This window comes from Stegastes partitus, unplaced genomic scaffold (genome assembly GCF_000690725.1).
Source record: "Stegastes partitus isolate 25-593 unplaced genomic scaffold, Stegastes_partitus-1.0.2 Scaffold2411, whole genome shotgun sequence".
NCBI lineage: Eukaryota > Metazoa > Chordata > Actinopteri > Pomacentridae > Stegastes > Stegastes partitus.
The window spans coordinates 1-23,197 of NW_007580142.1; the positions used below are offsets into that span (position 1 = coordinate 1).

Sequence of the window (23,197 nt, forward strand, 5' to 3'; positions counted from 1 at the left end):
AGCCTGGTTCTGCTGGAGGGTTTTCAGTGCTGGTACAGGAGAGTTTTTTCTCCCCACTCAGGGAATCCAAAGGAAACTTTGGATTTGTTTGGTTTCTCTCTATTATTTTGTAAGCTTTTTACCTTAAGTACCTCAAGATGACATTTGCTGTAATTAACACGATATAAGTAAAATAAAATAAAACTAAACTGAAATGATACAGAAACTTGACAGGATTGGTTCCGTAGGTTTGTTTCATATAAAAAAAAACCCCCAGAAGTCTGAATCTGTGTTTTTGAGATTGTCATTGAAACACTTCAGCTTTAGGATGGAAACTCTCAGTCATGATGTTGACTTCTCATTTCACTCATGATATGTCTCCCAGCGTATCAAAATCCTCATATGGACATGGTCACAGGGTAAAAGAACAAACTTGATTTTCACCAGAGGGGGTTCTTTAATGTTCGGTGAGGGAAACACTGTCTTCACTGTAAAAGTCAACATTAGCTGTTGGCTTGAAACAAGATGCAAAGCCTCAAAGAACACATTACCGTTTGCTGTTTCTTCATACTTTTCACTAAGCTACATAAATGTTCAACTACCTGTTGCATTTACAATCAAAGCTCATAAATTGTATACAGATGACTTGTCCAATATGAACATAATTAATGGGGACACAGAGCTGACTTACACGAATAATGTGTCTCTATCACCCGAGCTTAGATGAGTTCTTGTGTTCTGAGGTGTTCCAGTCTACAGAGACTCACAGGAAACACAGTGTTGTGTCCCTGGAAAGTTGTGATCTGTCTCGTTCTCAGGTAAAATAGTGCTATTTGTTGTGCTAAATGCAATGAAATAAACAAAAAGGTTAATCAGAACTTGTATACTGCATATCAAGAGAAGAGTTAAAGTCTGCGTTATGGCATCTTTCAGAAGAGGTTTGCCCTCTTCTTCATGTCATTACGTTTCCAAAGGGGAAGTCTGTCAAATTCTTTAATCTCCATGCCAAAGATCTCGAAGAATGAATCGGGGGATAGGTGACGCTGAAAGCAGGAGAGAAGGGAAAAAAACATTACAGTGGAAATAGCTGCAGAGTTCATCTTTAATTATTCGAAAACATAACTCGTACTGTAGTTCTGACTGAATAAAGTGCCCTCATATCTTGTTTTTAACCTCTTAGTCGTGACACATGATGCCAACGTCAAGAAAGTCTTTATTTCCATCTTTGGTTTGCATCCAACTAAAATCTTAACTTGTGCCACATTGTATGAATCCTTTTCTCAGACTTTAACCTACCTCAAGTCTTGTTCTGTCGACATCCTTGGGAAGCTTCACTCGTCCTCTGTTGGTAACTGCAAGAACTTCATATGGGTAGACCTTGACGAAACAAAGAAGACTGGCTGAGAATAAGTTGACTATCACATATGCTAAACACCATCTTTGACAACGAGCTACTGACATGAGAGTTAACGTTAGAACATCATGTACCATGCAAGTATAATGCCCGTGTATTGTAAAGGTACTGCACAGTTGTCATGGATAGTCTAAGTCTATAGTTCTATTCTCCTTTTGTCAAAAGACTTTCACATATAGAAGGAAGTGTGATGACGGAAATGTCCTTGAATCTGCAGCGCTCTGTATTAACCTGAAGATTTACTTGTGTCATTAGTTCGAGCTCGTGTGTACACATGGTGGTAAGTCTTTGCAGTGACATTGCAGATACTTGCTTTTGGTTCCAGCAAATTAGGCATAGACACTCCTCTGTCCAGTCGTGTTAATAGATGTTGGCAGTCGAGGATGAGCTACAGAATGAAGCAAACACATGCGATGGGAAGACATTGTGGCAGGATTAATCTCTGGCAGATTACATGTGTTTTTCTGAGACAAAGCTGAATATGTAATAAGTAGAATATAAAAATGAATGAAGACATATGAAAATAAAACCAGGAATTGAATCTGTTTACTTCTGGAAACAGGCATATGCACACTGATCAGTTCAGTCATGTGGAAATGCAACAAACCAAACAAGGATCAAGGAGTCAAATCTGCATCCATTCAGTTCCTGTCACATACCTTGAAATCTGAAGGCAAAGGATGAAGCACAAAGAAAATATAAGTAATGTGTAAAGAATCATCCACTTAAAACAGCAATAATTAACAGCACTGGTGAAAAAGAGCAGAGGTGTCTGATACTCACCTCTGACTCTGTCATCGCTGTAGTGGGAAAACTCTGACTGTGGCTTAATGAGGAAAAAAAAAAAGAAAAACAGTTTTCACAGTAGTAATACCTCAAAGCTGTTCATTAGGTGCACTGGATAAATGATCCACATATAATTTCTTTAAAGCGTTTGTAGAGATACTCGATAAATATGTGTATTTAAACCAAATCCACAAATTCATTAAACAAGAGACTGACACTTAATAGATTTCTACAGTATTTTTGTAGAGTGAATTAGGTATTAATGATGTGGTTCTTACCAGATTAAGCTCATTGTGACCATAACCAAGGAAAGAGGACGTCTGGGACGTGGAGGAATTGGAATCTAAGTAAAAGTGAAACAGCAGACAGATAAGCTCTTCATGAGACGACGTACAGACAGAACCAGAGCTCTGACTGAAATAGTATCGACTCACTGAGAGCAACAAAAGCTGCCAAGTTCTTCTCTTAGCCTTTTACCAATTGTTTTACCTCAGTGCTGCTCTAGTTCTTCTATTTCTGTTTATACATTTTACATAAGATATATATGTTTTACATTTATGTTTAGATTATGATCAAAAACTCGTCACCAAATTGTTAACTTCCTTGTAATGTCATGTTGCACAGGTTGGTTCAAACAAAGGAAATCAGTCAGCTGTGTTAACATTGAACTGTTCAAAAATGCAAATATATTCTTTAGAGCAACAAAACTGAGATTTAAAATGGACTTTTAATGCTTCAGTTATTGTTAACATGAATTTCAAAAGGTTAGGTGAACACTGTACCTTGCTGTTTATAAATGGGAGGCCTCCTGTACATGTTGAAGCCTTCGTCTGCTGATGGAGAAGGATGCAGAGTTAGCAGACAGTTAAACACTTGTGGAGTCTCAAATCACTTCTTTTGCTTTGGTCAGTATTTGGCAACCTAACATACAATTTTGATTGAACACTGCACAACAAAATGCATTCAAATAATTGGTTGATTTACAACATCACTGATTTTTCCATGTTTGGTTTAAAGAACAGAATTTTTTCAGTGTGAAAAAAAAAACAAGTGCAAAAAGCATTTCTTAAATGTCCTGCTCTGCTCAGCTCCAACTCGAGATCTGTTCATTCTATTCTCCTGCAGATTTACAAAAAAAAAACAAGGTTATCTTTGCTTCTGCAGACTCGACTCAACTCTAATCTGCAGGCCAAACATCCAAACGCTGCAGCTGATGCGAAACTCTGCTGCCAGGCTTTTAACACATTCACACAAAGAGAAGCAGCAGCCGCTTCACAGCAATCCTTGCTGCCCTTCAGCGCCTACCTGGAGTCTTAGAAATTATTTTAAGATTTTACCGCTTGTTTTTGGAGCCTTGAATCTTCAGGCTTCTGCCTACATCTGCAATCCTCATTCTCATCTGACTGGAGATCTCATGTAAACTCAGTATCTTGTTTAAAATATGCTCTTAAAAACTCATTTGATCATTTCTGTTTTTCTTAACTGATGGTAATTGCATTTTTTTATCCTGTTGGATCTTAGGTTCTTGGTCTTATATTGTCTTATTATCTTTGTCTTCTTGTAATATCATTACGTGTGCAATTTCCAGTTTCATGTGCAACACTGTAACTTAAACTGTTTTCTAATTTATTACTCTGGTTTAGGCAAATTTATGTCTTTTCTATACAGTACCTTTTACTTACATAGTACTTTTATACTTTTCTTTTACATATAATGTTTCATTTTTAATTTTTTACATTTCTACATTTATTGCCCGTCTTCTTCTTCTTGAGTTCCACAGTTTCATTATTCATGTCAAAGTCCTTGTGTGTGTGAGCTCACTTGGCAATAAAAGCTTTCTGTATTCTGTATTTTTTTTATGATGTTCTTAATGTCATGACTTCTTAATTTTGATTTCTAAAGGTTCCATATGAATAAATTCTGTTATTACTAAAATCAGGAAAATATCACATACAGTTGTGACTCAATAATCCGACACTAAATGTAAAACCTTCTTTTATGTCGGATAGCAAGGCCGTCGGATTGTCAAGACGGAGGTCGAGATACAAGGAGGGCTTGATGCTTGAAGGCTCATTTGTTGTTAGTTATTGTTCATAGTTGTTATAATAACTAGTAGGGCTGGTCCCAATAGCACTTTCTGGTCTCTGGATATTCAGGCCCAATTAATGATGAATATCCAAATATTTGGCGCAGTCTGGGGGACCACTTTCACCCCGGGTGAGCGCTCCGACGGGGTGGAAGTGGCTGGAACGCACAGGAAGTACTTGGCTGCTGATGCCAGCTTTGGAAAGTGGTCACAGTTCTGTTTCCAACATTGGTGGCGCCACCTTCCGCAAACAATGAGCTCGCTCACTGTGTGTTACGTCATCGTGTCCTCTTCTGCACATGCGGGACACTTTTGGGTCGTATGAAGTTCACACAGCAGATCACACACAAGTCGCATTTAATTGGAAACGTGAACAAACTCGGAAAAAAAACGATTTCACAGAAAATTCTGAATTGAGCATTAAGTCCTGCAGTCTGAACGTATCCAATCAGTCGGATTGTTCAGTCAGATAATACGCGGTTATCCTTATTTGTGACATAAAATGTCATGTTGGAGTCGGAATCCAAGGCTGTCGGTATGTTAAGGCTGTTTGTTGTGTGTTCTGTTCGTTTTTCCCAAAAACTTGTCAGATAGAAAGGTTTTCAGATTGTTAAGAGTCAGATTATCGAGTCTGTATTTTAATTTATGTCATTGTGGAATCTCAGACATGACAGCATAGCTTTCTGTCACTCATTACATTTAATGTTTCAAATCGACCGACTAATAGACTGAAATAAAGTCCCGACGACCGGATGCATAAATTAGAGCCGTTATGAGTTGTTAACGGTTTGTGAGTCTTCAGCTCACATCAAAAACACATGCCACCGACTACTGGTCGTCATATCTCATCCACACGTGATAAAAACGGGCTTTGAAACAAGTCACAGCTATAAATAGGCTGAGGAGGAATGTGCGAGTGAAGTTGGGAAGAAGCACAGAAATATTCACTCATCCAGTCAATCAAAGCAGCTCCATGAATAATAAAATATGCAAACTGAGAACTGAAACCGTCCTGTTTCATAGTGTGAACTCGACTAGTTTGACGCCTGCAGTCTCTGAACTTTGACCAGCAGATGGCTCAGTGCCTCCTTCTCTGTTGTAAATGTCAAATCTGAACCTTGAGCCAGTTTATTGTTTGTAATTTGGATGTTGTGGACGTTAATATTTTACCTCTGCATTCACAGTTCCTTGTAATGTTGATGGGAAAATGGGTTGTTCTCTATCAAGCATGCAGTCGAATGAGGGGAGAGGGGAAAAGAGGCAAAGGGTGGACGATCAGCGGGGGCGTCTTACCTTTGGTTTGAGAGAGAAAGTGGTGACATAAAGGAGAAGTGGGGCAGGTGTCATTGTTGCCAGAGAGTAAAGAGGGAGAAAGCATCAGCCCTTGTTATTCCAGAGAGTGGAAGGAGGAGGAGGAGGTGAAGGAGGGAAGGCAGTAAAACAGAGAGAATGTGAGCGGAGAATTTATTCTATACCTTCACAAAGGTGTTTCTAAGGTGTGGATCAGTTCTTTTTCTCTTCTCACCTGGTCGGTGGAAGTGTTGAGGCGACCTGGACAGAGTCGGAGTGTAGCTGTGGCGGTTGTACAGCGCGTGAACTCCAAAAGATCCGTGACTTCGAGATTTGGGGATTCTCATTTCCAAACTCTCCTTGAAAGAGCAAAGACACGACAGCAGAGGCACGCGTCGGATTTTAACGGGGGTCTGACAGCGATGTAAAGTAACCAAGGACATTCACCCACATTCTGTTCTTACAGGTTTGCGGTGCTTTAATTGAGTGTTTGCATTTTTCTGCTACGTACAGTTTTTCTCTTTGGTTCATTTCTCAGATCAGAATTGAAATTCTCAAAACTACTTGTTCAGTCTTCACATCATTGGGTCACTTGTGCAAAAAAGCAGTTCCTCATAAGTCTTTACATGCAAAAGGCTGAACAAGTTGTCGTCATATGTCGAGCATATCTCTATTAATTTCCATTAGACTTTATTTCTAAATCTGTCCTGAATTGGTAAGTTGCTCCCTCTTGACTTTCTCTAATGAAGGGAAATGTGTGTAGCATCACATAGATCAACCAATGAGGTGCATCTTCTGAACCATCACCTGGCAGGTATAGAGGAAGTCTGCTCTGTAATTCCTACAGCACTGCATGTACAGTTTTCCCTCAGGAGGCTGTCCTATGTTCACATTTCTACTTTTTCTCTTTGTGCTATGCCGTGCTGTCTTTTCCTTTCTGTACCTCAACGACATGGTCTTTCAACAAATTACAGTAAATGTGAATCTTGTCCATTGAACTACGGATATTGAGCAAGTAAGTGCCTTTTGCAGCTAATCCCTGGTGTTCTGCTGTTTGTACGAATTGTTTTGAGAAATGCACTTCCTGTTTTTCCAAATGCTGAGGATGATTTGAGAAATGTTCCCAAGCGACTGAGAATACTTCAACCAAACCTAAATTCTATACTTTTCACTTCATTGCATTAGTTTGAATAAAACTAAATATAATCAACAAATACAAAATAATGTAATAATGTTGGAAAATCCCACAGTGATGCTTATTTATTAGATTAAGATAAAATTTCATTTGTTCCAAGGAGGAAATGTAAAAATTACCCATCAGTAATAAACTCATTTGGTTTCTCTTTGATCTGTTCCAAGGGATGACACATGAATTATGATCCGACAATTTAGAATTATATCATTTACTTATATTCTAAAATGGGAGATTTTGCACAAAGACCCGAGCTCTTGTTTGATGTGCTTTTTTTTGTTTTCAAATTTCTTTTTGCTGTTTGATCAGATCAAATAGCAAAGAGAATAACAAATTTTTTAAAAATATATAAAGCAAATGTAAATATATTTTAAGAACATATTTAAAAATATTTTGAAATAAACAAATAAAGAAATTAGGAATAAATAAACAAAAATAATGAAATAATAAAATAAGATTTTAAAAAGAAAAAAGAAATGGTCAAATAGCAAACAGAATAAAAAAAAATTAAAAGATATAAAGAAAATTAAAATTGATTTTGAAACTATATAAAAATATTTTAATAAAAAAAATTAAGAATAAATAATAAACAAATAAATGAATAAAATAAAATAAAATAAAATAAAATGAAATAAAATAAAATGTTAAAAAGAAAAAGAAAAAAAACTACTGTAGTGATATAGCCCAAAATGTGATGGCCAGGTTGTAAGAGGTTAAGCACATGTTGATACTGACAACAGAGTATTTGTAAACTGTAGTAGAATTACTTTTACTGGAGTACAAGATCTGAGTATTTCTTCCAGCACTGCATTCTGGTACATACCATATGAGACCAGATTTCACTGTACTTCTATTAGTCTGATCTAACTTAACTAATTAAAGTTAATAATAACAAAAAATGTAAACAATTAAGAATTATTTACCTCCTTGGTTTCAGATATGTTTCCAGGCGACTAAATCAGACAAACAGAAGAAGAAAAATCAGTGCAAGAAACTGAATCTTACATCCAACATGAACTAAAAGCAACACAACATGTTCTGACTTCAGGTGAAAACATCGTTTCTCCAAACAGCCTTGAACTCATCCGAACCAATGCACGTCTTTTAAAGGAGGAAAAATGCAACACATGTCCATTTTCTAGTTTTCACGTGAAGACAGTCGTATGAAAGGTAGGCAGGGGGAAAAAAAAGGATTTGATTATAGAGACAAATAATCTAAGATGGTTTCAGGGACACGGGCGCTAACAACAACAACACTAAATAACAACTCACCACTTTTAATTTTTTAATCAGTTTACATTATACTGATAATCAAACATTCTCTGATTGTGTTGTACATCATCAGCCAAATTCTCTTTTTAAAAAATGCCCCCTTTACACCTGATGTGATTTTCAGAATGTTTCATTCATATCGAGCTCCTAATTTACACTTAAAGACACATTTATGCATTTTGGGCCAAACACGGTAAACAAAACTTCACTTGGTTTGACTGATAACTCAAACCAAGGCAAAACACGGAAAAACAATGACACACAAACATGTCACCGGATGAAAACGTGGAGCGTCGTTACCTCTGCAGGACTTTGCCTGTCCTGTCTGTTGCCTTTTTCGTCCAAAGTAGAGGAGTTGCCGTTCACAGACTTATAGGATATCATATCAGGATGCTCTATGTCATATATAGCCTTGACTCTGGGAATTGCTGCTAAGTCTCTGTAATCAATGATCTCATTATCTACTTTTGCCTGGGACCAAGAGAGGAGAGGAGAGGAGAGGAGAGGAGAGGGGAGGATGGGAGGGATGAAGAGAACAACAGAGGGAGCAGACAGCACGGGTTAGGTCAGGTGAAAGGTCAAAGGTTTCTTATTGTTGCACGTCAGGGAGGAATCAAACTTTAATCCCACAATTAACACCACAATGGTCTGACTTTGGCACATGAGGCCGACAGATTTACTTTCAAATGACAATCTGCTTTTTCTGTGTTGCCACGCTAAATAATTCTCCTTCAAATATAAAGAAAAACTCAAGGTCAGTAGTTTTTGGCTCATGTTCGGAGGTGTTCTGATGGGGGTAGAGTTTGTTCCGTTTCATAAACCAACAGGATAATCATGGAAGATAGGAGGCTGGATGGAGGAAAGAAAAGGACACTGAAAGCACCATGTCTGTTTTTTTTTATAATCAAACTCAATCTGAACGCATTCAAATTGATTGAGCAAATAAACTCCTATTCAATGTACGGTTGATTAAACTGAGAACATTTCAATCGGCTTCAGCCACAATTGAAATCACATTTTCTCTCACAAGCAACATCAAACTAGTTCCGATCAGTCAAGGTAAAGTTGCAATAAAATAAAATAAAATAAAGGATTTTAATTGAGATGTAATGTTCTGCTAATGTTTCTAAAGTTGTTGTTTTTTTATTTCTCATTTACTGTCAAAAAGAATCATCTTGCATGAGGGACACTCTGTCCGTGCGACTGCCCTGCATGAATAAAGGGATAAATGACACGTAAATCAAGCCCCGGGTGAATTGTGCACCACCAAGGGAAGACGCTCAGCAGATGTTGGAACTTACACAGATATTTCGACCAGGACTTCCTGGAGTGCATGAGCCTGGTCTGGAGCTGGAGCTTTCAGATGATGATCGAGTGGGCTGAGAGTTAAAAAAAAAAACAAACAAAAAAAACACAGAAAACAAATGACATTAAAATAGCACTTTGTATGTAGTGTTAAATATAGTTCAAGTGCATTGTTTTGAATTGTAATTAATTAACCCTCTGAACTCCAAGGAGATTTTGGACAGTTTTTTTTTTTTTCTTCAACATAAATCCTGCATCTCTATGGAAACAACAAAACTATGGCGAGAACTAAAAGAACTCAAACATGTCTTCTGTGCAGTATGACACATGTACAATACCATTAATCACAAAAAGTTAACTTTCTTTAACCTCTTAAGGAACGGAGCTCTTGTTTGATCTGCATTTTTTTTTTATTTCTCTTGCAAAGACAGTAAAAAAAAATAAAATTAAATAAAAAAAAATATAAAGAAAATAAAAATAGATTAAAATTTTTTTAAAAAAATGTAAATAAAAATAACAATAATAACATTTTTTTTTAAAAAGGTTAAAGAGGTTAAAGATTTACATTATATAATTTTGTTTATTTTTTTTATGATGACTCCATATTCTGTAGATACGTCACTATTTATATTTTTAATTAGTTTCCATACTTGTCTCCCGTCTGTTCTGTGTAAACACAACCTGCAGTTCAACCAAAGAAATCCAAGACTTCTGGTCACGTAACTGTTGGTTGCAGCTGCACCATCTAGCCTTTCAGCTGCAATAAGGAGCACCAAATCTTTTAGTTTTTCCAGAATCTGGTTCGACGAAACATTTTATTTTTGCCAAATTTGTGTGTGGAAAAAGGCAGAATAATGTGATTTTGATTAAATATCACAACGTTAAGCTTAGATATGGTTAATTGAACTGATGAGTAGTTGAAGGGCCGTTGGAAAGTCGAGTGTCACACAATTCTTCCTGTTTTTACAATTTCTGGTTCTGACTTTGGCGGGTTTTAGAGTTCAGAGGGTTTCTACCAATTTCCACTAATAAATCACAAAAGGCAGCCAAAGCAGCCACTAACAAAAGACACGATGGTGTATTATAAATCGTGGAGGCGCTAGTAGACAGCATGGCCTGAAATGAACACAGCCAAGCATGCAACACTGTCATCAAACATCTGCTCACACGTACAAATGAAAATAAAGGCTCTCTTATTCATTCCTGGATTCAAAATTGGAATATATAAGAGAGAATCTTGTTCTATGAATCAAAAGCAGTCGTTGTCTGTTTGCTGCTAGTTTAAAAATCAGCAAACAAGACTGATAAACGGCCAGCCAGCTGAGCAAAGTGCCCGTCTTAATGCACGTGAAACAAGCAAGTGTGGTTAATGTCAAATTCAGAGATGACAGCCTGCTCACGCTACGCAGCCATCGGTGCAAACAGCAGGCCTGCTCACAATATTAACCTTCAGTTCATGTTTGGGGTAAAAGAAATCAAGCGAGGGTGTTTTTGGTCTGCGGACCTGGGAAGGAAGACAGCGTGTCAAGAAATGACATTGAACAGCCACGTTTTTATCATGTAGGACTTTATAGATGTCACACTGGGATTTTATTTATACCAGCAATCATGTTAAATATTACTGACTTGTTCTGAGAAGTTGTTGAAGCCAGTCCTCCTCTGACATAATGAATTACATGTCACATAGAAATACAGTTGAGTGTTAAGGTAGAGAGCTCTCACCCTGTAACTGTCCTCAGTCCGGCTGCTGTCTCTGCAGTCTGGATGCCAAACTGTCGATCCTATGAAAGCAGGAACAATCAGCCACTGCAGCGCTAACACTTTGAACTTCTACATCCTCACCATGAAAATGATGTCTTGTATATTCAACGACTGTGGGGGAAGTATTATGTGCTCCGTTTTCTATTATGGAATGACTGAAACACATAAATCTTTGTAACAAAAAAAAAAACAATCATGCGTTGTGGTTGTTTCATAGATTTATTCTAAGTCTTCTGGAAATATAACAAAATCTGTTGGATCTTGAATTATCAGATGTAGAAAGCTGTGTTAATGAAATTTGCTTTGTGGAATGACCTCAGATCTGAAAAACCCAATCACTGATTTGAACCAGTCGGGAAAGTCACTTGGAGTCTTTTCAAAGCAGCTCCTGTTTCCAGAATCCACTGTGCAAACATGTGTGTTCAAGTTTAAAGTGCACAGCTGTGTCACTGCCACGATCAGGAAGAAAATACAGACTCATGAAAAATCAATAGCTGCTGAGAGACAGTTGGTCAGGATGGATCAGGAGTCAAACAAGAATCACCAAAAATCAGGTCTACAATGAATGAGAAGCTGCTGGAACACTGTGTCCACAGTCAGGTGTGTTTGACAACATCAGGGGATGAGAGGCCGCCACGCAAGAAGGAAGCTCTTCCTCCAGAAATGGTGTCTTAAGGCTTTGCTGCTGATCACATGAACAACAAAAAGGCCTTCAGGAGGAAAGTTCTCTGGTTAGATGAAACAAAAAATGAGGTCTTTGGCCAGAAGAGAAGGTAAGGCCTTTAACCCCCAAAACATCCAACCTGCTGTCCAGCATGGTGGTGGTAGCATCATGCTCTGGGGCTGTTGTGCTGCCAGTGGAACTGCTGCTTTACACAAAGTAAATGGAATACTGAGGGAGGATGATTACCTCCACCTTCTTTAGAGAAACCTAACATTATTTGCCAGAAGGTTGGATCTTCTACGCAAATGTTTTGCACATCAAAAACTGGAAAGAAATGGCTAAATGAGGCTAAAATGTAGTCATATTTCCAGAAGACCTACAGTAAATCTATCTTAAAAAAATCAACAACAAAATATTTTTTTGTAACAAAGACATGTGTGTTTCAGTGATTTCATCATAGAAAATTAAAAGTTAAAGAAGTCACTGGAAACTCAAGACTGTCACAATATACATGGTCTATACAAGAGCACATAAGCTGATTTATAGTTTATATTAACAACCTGGATGTGTAAAATAATGAGTAACTACAGCTTTTAAATATAAGCAGTAGAGTAGAAAGTACATGACTTGCCTCTAAAATAAAGTGGACTAGAAGTAGAAAGCCTTATAACATGGACATATTTAAGTGAAGTGCTTGAGTAAACGTACTTCGTAGTATTTTACCATTGCTCACTGATTAGCTATAACAACAAACTGACCATGCAGATACATCTCCTCTCCTTCTGTGAACATTTTGTCACATCTGCTGCATCTTGCACAACTGGGGTGATAATGTTTGTCTCCGGCCTAAAGCAAACAACGAGGAAGCCAAAAGTTAGACAGACTGCATTTATACAAGGATTACACAAAAGACAGGTTCAGGAGTCAGACCTGTTGAGCAACAGTTTGATTGAATGGATTTGTTCTACCAGCACATTTACAGAACAGCATAAAAAGATATAAAACAACTGAAAATCAAAGAGAAACCTTTGGATTGTATTCATTCTAATAACAGAGACAAATGAGAGAAATTAAATTTGCACATTAAAATAATGGATGTAAATGAGTAATCAGAGCAAAGATTTGATGTTTGAACGATGAATGTTTCACCAGACAGACAGTTAAAACTTGTGCTGTTTACAGTTCAGGTGTTGTTTAAAGTGCATCTATGGGGAGGTTTTTAAAGAAAGGTTCGACAAAATGTAGTCGAATATTCACACAACACCAGGAGGATGACTCTTCACTGAGACTAAATCTTTCTCACCTCGAGGACTTTTCCTGTTATGAACTTGCGACATGCGTGACACTGAACCCCAAACTGAATCTGGTAGTCTCTCTCACAGTAGGGAACGCCATCTCTGAAAGGAGATCACATGTTCTCATCGATGTTGTGGTTATAATCCTATAGTTTCTTGTCATTCTAACATTTATTATCAAGAAAAAAAATGACACTAAAGATGCTGCTGCAAAAGAGAATCATGACTAAGAAGTGAAAGCATGAAAGAGAGGCTTGTCTTTACTTGCTGATGTATTCTCCACTCAGGACTCTCCTGCAGGCTTTACACTTGAAGCAGCCCAGGTGCCACTGACCACCCAGAGCCAGCAGAGCCTGGCCGTTCTTGATGTCTCTGCCACAGCCGGCGCAATCTGAAACACACACATACGAGTAACTGCACTCGTTCCAACAGACTTTTTTTTTTGACAGGCACCTCTCTGTGCCCCCCCGCAGACAGATCCGCTTAATCCAGAGGCTTTGTGAGTCTGAATCCTTTATTGATCCCTGCTGTATCTATAATCATTAAGTGGATGAGTTCAAGTCGAAGTCATCTCTTATTCCGAAGTGAGTCAATGGCCTGGCGGGAGTCCAAGAGAATGGCTGGATTTATAAAGTCAAATTGTGCAAAAAAATCCTTTACAGCAGGAGGAGGTTAGAACCAGAGTTCAACCAGGTCAGACATGAAACAAACCTTTCAGACATTAGAAGTAATCTCCTGGTTGAAGATTGATGGTTGTGATGCATTTATGTTTTTGTCCTAATGACATGAAGTCTGCTCATGTATGATTCAGTTTGACTTGAACATGAATGACTCAGGCAGCTGGCACAGCAGCCACAGCTGGCCAGTGTTCAGTGCATAATCCACTGTCTGATTGGGCCTGCAGGGGATCAGAGTGCTTCATCTGTTTCAAAGCTGCATTAATAAATATATTCAATATGATTGTGAGGAAATGACACAAGAATGTACTCACTGTTGGAGCGGCGGACGTCTTTAGGAGAAGGAGACGCGGGTTCGATGCAGCGCTGACAGAGGCACTCTTTTCCACTGAAGGTGACACAATCCCCAGCAGGGAAAGGCTGCCTGAGAAACACAGAAAAAGACGGAGGTTTACCACCAAATTCCTGGTTGCAAAACAGGCTTGTGAAACTGAAAATCCCCAAAATGTTTTTGCAGTTACTTGCAAAGGGTGCACACAAAGCAGGCTGGGTGGTAAGTCTTTCCCAACACCGTGACCACCTCTCCCTCCACAAACTCCCCACAGTTGCTGCACAGAGTGCCGTGGAGTCGCTGGAAGTCCAGCGGGCAGAGAAAGTCCCCGTTCTTCATGAAGAAGCCACTTTTAGCCAAGTCGCAGCCGCACACTGCACAAAGACACACAAAACGTTAAAGGAACGTGATAAAATATTGGAGTATTTTCTGTTAACATTGCATCAGTGGGTTATGATACGGTAAAGGGAAGGTGTGGAAGGTGCTGCTTGTATGAACCAACAGATGATTATTAGTAACTGTGGAGCTCTACATGGTCCTAAAGAGGCTCTCAGCTTCTTTACAGCATTGTTTGTATCTCTGGTAAACTTAGTGCACATGACCGGTCTAGTGCCAAAAGGGCAAATGGAAATTTGGTGAATACGTTTCCCATTCCTAGATAATAATATGTGCAGTATGTTGTGTTCTCAGCAAATAATAATAATAATATTCTAACAGCTGCTGCAAAATCATGGAAAAACACTCATAAAAATACAGCAAATTTACCCAATTACAATACATTTAGTAGCCTCAGTTGCGCACAACCTTGAGTGTTTTTGGGGAACTCGTCGTGTTTAATGAAAGAAATTACCCATAATGTAGACAAATATATTTAAAGTATCACTCTTCAAATTGACAGTTTCATCTGTTAGCTAAAGAGGAAATATTTGTGAAATTATGATAAATCTATGAATGTATTTCAACAGTCTTTTGATGTTAAAAAATTTTTAAAAAAATAAATGAAAAGTTTATTCAGAGTAACAGAATTTCAATGGTATTATACATTAGACATATTGGTATTCTTATAGTTTTTGTTTTTTACTTTTTATGTTCATGTATTCCCAAAAATACTGAAAAAATCTATAAAATAGAAATAAAAAATTCTGTAAAAAAGATGTATTCTTTTTACAGTGTAACTAAAGATGTAAATTTGTACAGCATCAGCAAAGCAAACACATAAATAAATGTCATCCTAAATTCTTTTTGAAACTGACGCTTGTGTTTTTCTGCCTCATTCAGTAGTTTTTGAGCCCATATTAACCACACATCATTCTAAAAAAAAAAAACATATTTTACACATAGTTCTTTGCTTTTTATGTGCATTGGTTTGCTTGGTTGTCTTTTGTCTGACATTTCATTTCGTGTGTGGCTGCTTTGTCAGCTTCTTCCAGGCTCCTGTCACAGTAGTAAGTTAAAAGCAGCTACTTAATCCCTCACAGAGGACTAATTGGACTGTCTGACTGCACGATTCTGCCAGACTCTCCAAAGTGTTTATGTGCATCTGAGTGTATGCATGCATCTGTCTGCATTGTGCGTGTGCACTGATCAGCCGAGTGGCAGGTTACTGACAGGATGTAATATTTTCTGTCAGCTTGTTCGGAGTCATTTGATACGACAAAAACCTACTCTGTCCCTCTGAGGCTGCCACAACAGAATGCACCGAGATGCCAAGGACAGATTTATGCTGCTCTATTTCTGTCCCACAGTGACTCACTCACAATGTAGACAAGTTTTGCTATTTTAACGTTTGAATGAAGGACACACAAACACGCTGCTCTATTCTCTGAGCACATAAATAGTTTAAATGATATACAATTAACTTACAAAAATCCTATGTTAAATGAATCGATCTTATGATGAGTATAAATGCAGTAATTGAGTGGCTTACATTCTTAACTGGTTTAACAACTAATTTATTACGAATACCATCATTTCTCATAATCACATTCTGATCCATTTCCACTGCTACAATACTGCAAACCCTCCTCTGAAAGTCTCTTTGTTTTCTCTGTGCTGCAGACAACATCACGATGTGATGAAAGGCCGACAACATGAGAAGCCTGTCAGTGCTGATTAGTGAGGACAATAGCTTGCTGAGGAAATATGTTTTCCACGAATCAGAGTAACTCTATTGAATGACCGTCTGATAACCCAGGAGGTTCTCTACAACAGCCCATTGTGCACACAGACTGTTTTGTAATAACATTAATTTGATGGCATCCACGAGGTGACCAATAAATTATCAACTAATTGTGCTCGATTTAAAATGAATGCAGAAAATGGGTCATTTAATACAACCCAAAGGTCACCTGCAGTGCTGTTTGAATGTAAAATACACATTAACACGTATTAATTTCCATGCTGACTGACTTGCTACAGGGTCAATATGTTCCAAATTCAGACCCAGATTTATTAAGTAAAAAACAAACCACTTGAACGCTTCAGCAGCAAAGGATCTTTTGTTCTGGGTTAACTGGTGCTACACTTTGATCTTCCCCTGATTTAAACGCAGAATTCTTGGCTTGACAATCTCAGGAAAATTAGAAACCTTATGTGTGTCTCACTGCCAGTTTAAACAAGGCCAGACTGAAATGGCCACTGGTACTGGAAACACTGTAGTTCAAGTTGATGTTTCCGTTACTTCCTTATCAGATCTGACCAGTTTATCTTTATTAGCAGGTTACGTACCACATGCTCTTAAGACTGCTGCATGTCAACATCTGGTCAATACGTCTAAATCTGGTCTAGGTGTTTTCGTTTTCACATTTTATTACAGGGACTGGAACACGTCACTGGGATTAAAGTAAACAAGGCTGGTTTGAATCATATTTATCACATAGATTCAAATTTGTTCATGTCAATGACTATTAGTCCACACACACAACAGTTAGTTATGGCGTTCCACAGGGTTCTGTGCCAGGACCACTACTATTCAACAGCTATGTGCTCCCCTTAGGCAATATTCTTAGGAAACACTGCATACAGTTCCACTGCTATGCAGATGACATTTAGCTATAGGATCTTTTACCTGCACAGTTGAGGCAGATAACCACCCTTCCCGAGCCTGGTTCTGCTGTAGGTTTTGTTAAAGGGGAGGTTTTTCTTCCCATTGTTATCAAAGGGAACAAAGGGAATCTTTGAATGTGTTGGACTTCTCTCTGTCTTATAATATTATAAAGGCTTCACCTCACTGTGGTGCCGTAAGATGACAAACATTGTGAATTTGTGCGATATGAATAAAACCGAAGTGCTACAGTGCCAGATTTTTTTTCTCCCAACACATTGATGGTACTTACCTTTGCATGTGAAGCACTTTATGTGGAAGTAGCCACTCTGGACTCGCAGCACCTCTCCTTTGCATGACTTCCCACATCTGAAGCACTGGATGACCTGCTTCCCCGCTGGAGGACATGAGTGTCCATTCTGGGCATGTAGCACTGCAGGGGCAGAAGATTTAATGAATCAGTTAAGCCTTTATCTATTATTATCTGTTTGCTGTCAGCACATCATATAAAATATCAGTGCTGTAAAGCCAGTTTGGCAGCTACCATCCCTTTGTGTGTCTAGTGGGCAACTGTTCAGTCTCAGAACTATAAAGCAGCAGGAACCTTATGAAATTGTTTATAAGTAACTTTTCAAGTTGTGTATGTCTGCTGTTTTTCATCCTTTTCTCTTGCAAGGAAAGGTCCAAATGTGTTCTATTACATGCAAAAGACAACACGCTAACATGATGGCACAGGAGGAAAAGTTAAAGGTTTTCAGGGTTCATCTTTTAGAGACCATAGAAGCCTGCACAAACCTTTATGGCAGTCTGTCCAAAACTTGTCAGGATAGTTCTATCAGTCTGGGACACAAGCAGTTTGTGTGGCTGAAAATACTAAATGTTCAACTACTGTAGTAGATGTACGGTCTTCCTCAAATGTATTCATACCCTCCCATTAAAGAAAAAAAAAACTGAATTAAGTCAAATTGACAAAAGTAATAATAAATAAAAATGTAATGAAAATCATGACATTGCTTTTGAATTGTGGTTCAACAGAAATATACTTAAACAAAAAAAACCCCCAAAAAACAAGCAAACAAGTATGATGGGACCCATAAACTAATATTTTGTTGAACAACCCTTTGAGTCAATCACTGCAATCAAATGTTTTCTGTAACTCTCAGTCAGACTTCTTACGTATTTTGATTTTGGCCCACTGCTCATCAGCAAAGTGCTCTAATTTGTCCAGGACAGTTTTTTTTTTTTTTTTAATTATTATTATTATTCTTTTCAACCACAATTCAAAAGCAACATCTTATTTCACGAAATTATAATTTAGCAAATTTTTATTTATTATTACTTTTTTCAGTTTCCAGTTATTTGAGTGACTATTGTGAATTTTGCCTTTTCTTTAATGTAAGGGTATGAATACATTTGAGGACGACTGTACATACTCTTTAACTATAAATCCAGCATAAATTGCAGTTCAAAATAAAAACAAAATGGGTAAACACGATGTAGAAGATGAAACAAGGTCTAAACATCAGAAGATACCAGACATTGTCAGTTTTCTTGTTTATGCACTCAGACAGTGAAACATGTTAAATCCACCAGCACAGGATGAGCTGACCTTGAGAAACAGCCAAGTGTTTGGAGACACAAACAGCACACTTCCAGGTAATGACAACCTAAAGCGTGGCTTCTGTAAGACAATGCACTGTGTAGAGCAATCATCTTTCTCCTTCTATACGGTAGGTTTATCCTTCTCTGCCTGGACAGCCCTTAATAACATTAATCCCCTGGAACAGTCCTTTCACTTGTTATGTAACTGAGCGTAATGTACAGACACGCTATGTTTTGCCAGAACCACACACACACAAACACACATACGTACACTCAGAGGCTCTAGTCCAAGTGAATAGTACCTCACGGAAGACGGACAAGAGCTCACAAACAAGCCATTATTCTCCAGCAGAGGGTTAAAAGGATTAAAGTCACAACAGTGTTCCTTCTAAATGAGCTGTGGTGTTTGTGAGCCCAACTGTAGCACGAAAAATCTCATTCTTCCTCTTTCTGTCTCTTTCATGTTTATATGGCAGCAGCAGCAGCAGAAGCAGCAGCAATGGATGCCTGTACAATCTAATCAGGGCCCACTTGAAAGGTCCTCGATGTGATTAGCAGAGGAGAGGGAGGAAAGAATGTGGCACACTGAGAGCGTTCTCTTCCACAGTGTGAAAACTCAGCGAACAAACACAAAAACAGACACGTGAGCTTTACATTTTCATGTTGTTGGTCATAACACGAACACACATCTCCTCCAAGATTCAGAATTCACTCGCTAAATTCAGCTTCCTTGAAAATATATCTCATTCAAGAGTTTCTCTTTTTTTAAAAAAATCTAAATATATTTTCCAAACTGAAAGATTTCAGCAGCTTCAAGGTGTTTTCAGACTGACCTGACCACCAAACTCAGCAAAAAACCGAGTCAGGCACCGTTGGTATGTGGCCTCAAGTCGGCCCCATAACAGGAGAGATTTGTTACCATGGCAACAAGCATGTAGAACAAGATTAAGAGACCATGCCTCCCAAAGGTTAATAGAAAGTTCACTGTCCTGTCTGTACAGTTTAAAAGCCAGCAGTGAAGTATGCATTGTACAGTACCACAGTACTGCAGTACTGCAGCAGTAATCTACAGTCTAACAATCCTAAAGCAGTCTGACAAACTCTACTAACCAATAAACATGTAAACAAACAACTGCAGCTTTAGCGACGACACGATTTGTCCACTTAAGGCTTACACTTTAATCTAGAAGAGCCTTGTAAGCATGGTAGATTTTACTGAAGCTCGTAATGCTGAGAAGAAAAGGCTTTGGTTTGAGGCATCTTTTGCATGTCACGATGCATTAAAGAACATTATGAAGGGATTATTTCTGCATGTCAGGAATGTAAAGAGAAAGAAAACTAGGTTATAGCACCAGCACATTTTGAATTCAGATATTCTGCAGCAAAGTACCCTATAAACATGTGAACATGAGAGCCAAACTTAACAGAATCCTAGTGGGAATGTTGCCTATTAGTCTGGCCAAGGCCACCAATTACTATAAATTACTGATGCAGGATATTGGATTTTTGCTAAAATCAAACATGAGGATATTTTCCAGCTCATTTTGGCCGACTCAGTTTGTCGACACTAATATATGCACATATTTTTTCTGTGTAATTGCAGAGAACATCAAGTCTCTCCTTATCGTGATGGCGCAGGCAGATGGAGACTTGAGATCTGAATATCTTTCCAAATGTACTCATTAAGAAAACTACTTCAGCTTACATGAAAAGCATGCAGAGTTTACTTTCATGAAACATTTTATTCAATCTGACACCTGTTGTTTACCAGTCTTTGCTTATTTTTGGCCAATATGTGATCTTATGGCCTGCATTGGCCGATATCAGTGATATTCAGATTCAGATTCGTTTTATTGTCATTGCAACGAGTACAACAAAAAATAAGGTGTGGGCCTTTCAGTGCAAAAACAAAATATAAAAACTTTGTAAACAAAGGAGGATGATGGCAGTATTATTGTGCATCTCAACTGAAAATACTGAAAACGTCTTAAACATTTCTGAATGTCAGAGGTGTACTGCCACAACAAATTCATAAAATCCATCCGTCATGGTACTGGACAGAATGTTCAAACATTTTTTGAACTAACAGATGAGTAACAACAGACTATGCTACACTATATTATACTATACTATACTATGCTAGGCTATGCTTTCTCCACTACACTACACTATGCTATGCTATGCTATGCTTTACTACACTATACTATGCTATGCTATGCTTTACTACACTAAACTATACTATGCTATGCTATGCTATGCTTTACTACACTACACTACACTATACTATACTATGCCATGCTATGCTACACTACATTGTACAACACTATACTACACCATTCCATACTACCCTACACTACACTACACTACAGTATTGTACAGTGTACTGTACTGTACTATGCTATACTACATTATACTACACTGTACTATACTATACTATACTATACTATACTACACTACACTGTACTACACTGTACTATACCGTACTATACTGTGTAAATAATACAATTTACAGTACATCACATATGTGCTATTATCCCGTACATACAGTACACCAATTGAGCACGTTTAGTTCTTGTGTCAAAGGAGTCTTAAAAGATTTTGAAAAGTCCTAAAGCCAGAATGTGAAGCTGATATGGTGTCAAGTATTAGCAAATGGTAGATTTAGAAAGACGGCAAATGGAGAGAAACCTGAGACGACCAGCTAATCACACAGCCCACTATCTTCAGCTCCAAAAGTCTGTATATGTGTGTACATGTGCGCGTCCGTGTGCACGAGGAGTGACGGAATATCTATTTTAAGGATTTAGTTGTTTTTTTATGTGGCTGTTCAAACACGCTTTGTTCTCTTTCTACATAAGCATGTAAGTTATCTTCATTATAGTGCAATTTTAGTGCAACTATGTGCTCATGTTGTTGCTTTTATAACAAGCCAAAGTTAGTTTGAATGAATTAGTCGATGGAGAAGGCTAAAAAGTCAAGAATTGATTCAAATTTGAGCAATGTTTGTAGTATGAATGCCAATTTTATTGAAAGAGCAATGCGTTTTGGCTTGTGGGCTTCAACTAAATGTTCCTAATGCCTGGAGTTAAAGGTGCTTTTCATACAACAAATGTTGCTGGACAATGACAAGATTTGACCTTTACAAGCTGCATGTGATCACAGTATATGTATTAAAAATCCTTGTTAGCAGTGATTTGTGTTTACATTAAATATCTGCCCGTTTCCTGGATCGTTAGTGTTGCTGCTCAGATGGTGGCAACATTTTTTGAGTGCAACTTTTTTCTGTTGTGAAAAATCCTGATATCAGTACAAACAGGTTATAATGAACCTGCATATCAGGAGAATCCACTTTGCAATATGACCGAAAGAAATCAATCAAATTTCACGTCTTGAAATAGCACCCAAGCTGAAAACTTGATTCAGAATTACAGTTTCTAACAATACTTTAAAATAACTTTGAGACGTAAACGGAGATTAAAAGCTCAAACAAACTCTTCTGTTCAATATCGGCAGCAGACGTTTCCTGAGGACATCGGACTGCAGTGTCAGTGTCATGTCAACAAACACTAATGTAATGAAATGCATGAAACCACTGATCCACTGTGTGATGTTACTTATTACTGATGTGCAAGAGACAATAACTTCACCCTGACTAAAGAGTCAACACCGCAGCTCAGCCACAACAGGACATCTGTCTGCTGCCTGTTGCTGCAAAATAGGATAATCAAGAAAAAAAAAGCCCTGCTTGATTCAGAAGTATTTCTAAAATCACATGCTGGTCTTACTCAACACGATGTTCTACGATTAGCTGTAACAGCTGTTCTTGCACTTTTCCCCACTTGGCAACTACAGTTTTTTTTTTATCACCAAATGTAGTTTGTAGGGAGAGGACTTAGGACAGAAACTGAACAAAATTAGAAAAAGTATAAAATAATGTCACCTTGTTTTCAGAAGACATACATCAGAGCTGCACAAATAATGTGGAGGTTAAATAAGATTCTTAATAACACTCTGGAGTGTAACACATGATCAACAAGGCTCATTTACTGGAACGTAGAACAACAAAGACGTCATAAGCAACACTTGTTTAGAAGAATGAAATGACATCTCTACTGTAGCATCACACAGAGACCACAAACACAAAAACAATTTGAAGTATACAAAAGCGTTAAATGTTGCTTTTAGCTTAAAAAAAAAAAAGTAAGAAAGAAAAAGGCACACTTTAAAAAGTTGTCACCGGCATGGCTAAAAGTGTGACGACGCATGAAGCTTCTAAATCGAAAAGGTAAACTTAATAAAACATAACAAATCGTAGTTACATAAAGACAAACAAAAAGAGTGACACGCCGTCTCATCAAACGTCTACCTTTGTCTTTCATGACAGTTGGTCTCTGCCGGTCTGGGGCTCTCAGCTCACTGCAGCGATCAGAGTGAGGAGGGGAACTAACTGGACTGCTGGTCCAAGAGAAAAGGGGCTGGTTCAAAAACACAGAGGGCAGC

General features: G+C 38.0%; 1 protein-coding gene across 7 annotated transcripts; it reads right to left on the reverse strand.

Annotated features, from left to right (window-relative positions):
* Positions 1-601: 601 nt before the first annotated feature.
* Positions 602-23,126, reverse strand: LOC103374947 (actin-binding LIM protein 1-like). Of its 7 annotated transcripts, none has more exons than XM_008305108.1 (21): positions 23,064-23,126; positions 17,388-17,528; positions 14,243-14,426; positions 14,036-14,145; positions 13,309-13,435; positions 13,053-13,146; positions 12,508-12,595; positions 11,047-11,105; positions 10,772-10,828; positions 9,321-9,398; positions 8,320-8,490; positions 7,671-7,700; positions 5,791-5,914; positions 5,559-5,648; positions 2,962-3,009; positions 2,458-2,522; positions 2,177-2,219; positions 2,053-2,060; positions 1,707-1,781; positions 1,276-1,356; positions 602-1,022 (listed from the first exon to the last, which is right to left on the reverse strand). In XM_008305108.1, the coding sequence occupies exons 1-21, from the start codon at positions 23,074-23,076 to the stop codon at positions 909-911; spliced, it is 1,800 nt and encodes a 599-aa protein (XP_008303330.1). In that variant the 5' UTR covers positions 23,077-23,126; the 3' UTR covers positions 602-908. The 7 variants fall into 7 exon arrangements, with proteins under 7 accessions (XP_008303330.1, XP_008303329.1, XP_008303333.1 ...); XM_008305107.1 differs by having other exon boundaries at positions 2,962-3,012; XM_008305111.1 differs by lacking the exon at positions 10,772-10,828.
* Between the last annotated feature and the right edge of the window lie 71 nt (positions 23,127-23,197).

Bases quoted from the DNA above. Each gene is read 5' to 3' on its own strand.
- LOC103374947 (XM_008305107.1), bottom strand. The intron at 13,436-14,035 runs GTGAGTACATTC...TGTGTGTTTCAG, and splicing joins AGACGTCCGCCGCTCCAACA to ATTGCGCCGGCTGTGGCAGA. The intron at 5,649-5,790 runs GTGAGAAGAGAA...TGGAATAACAAG, and splicing joins TCAACACTTCCACCGACCAG to GGCTGATGCTTTCTCCCTCT.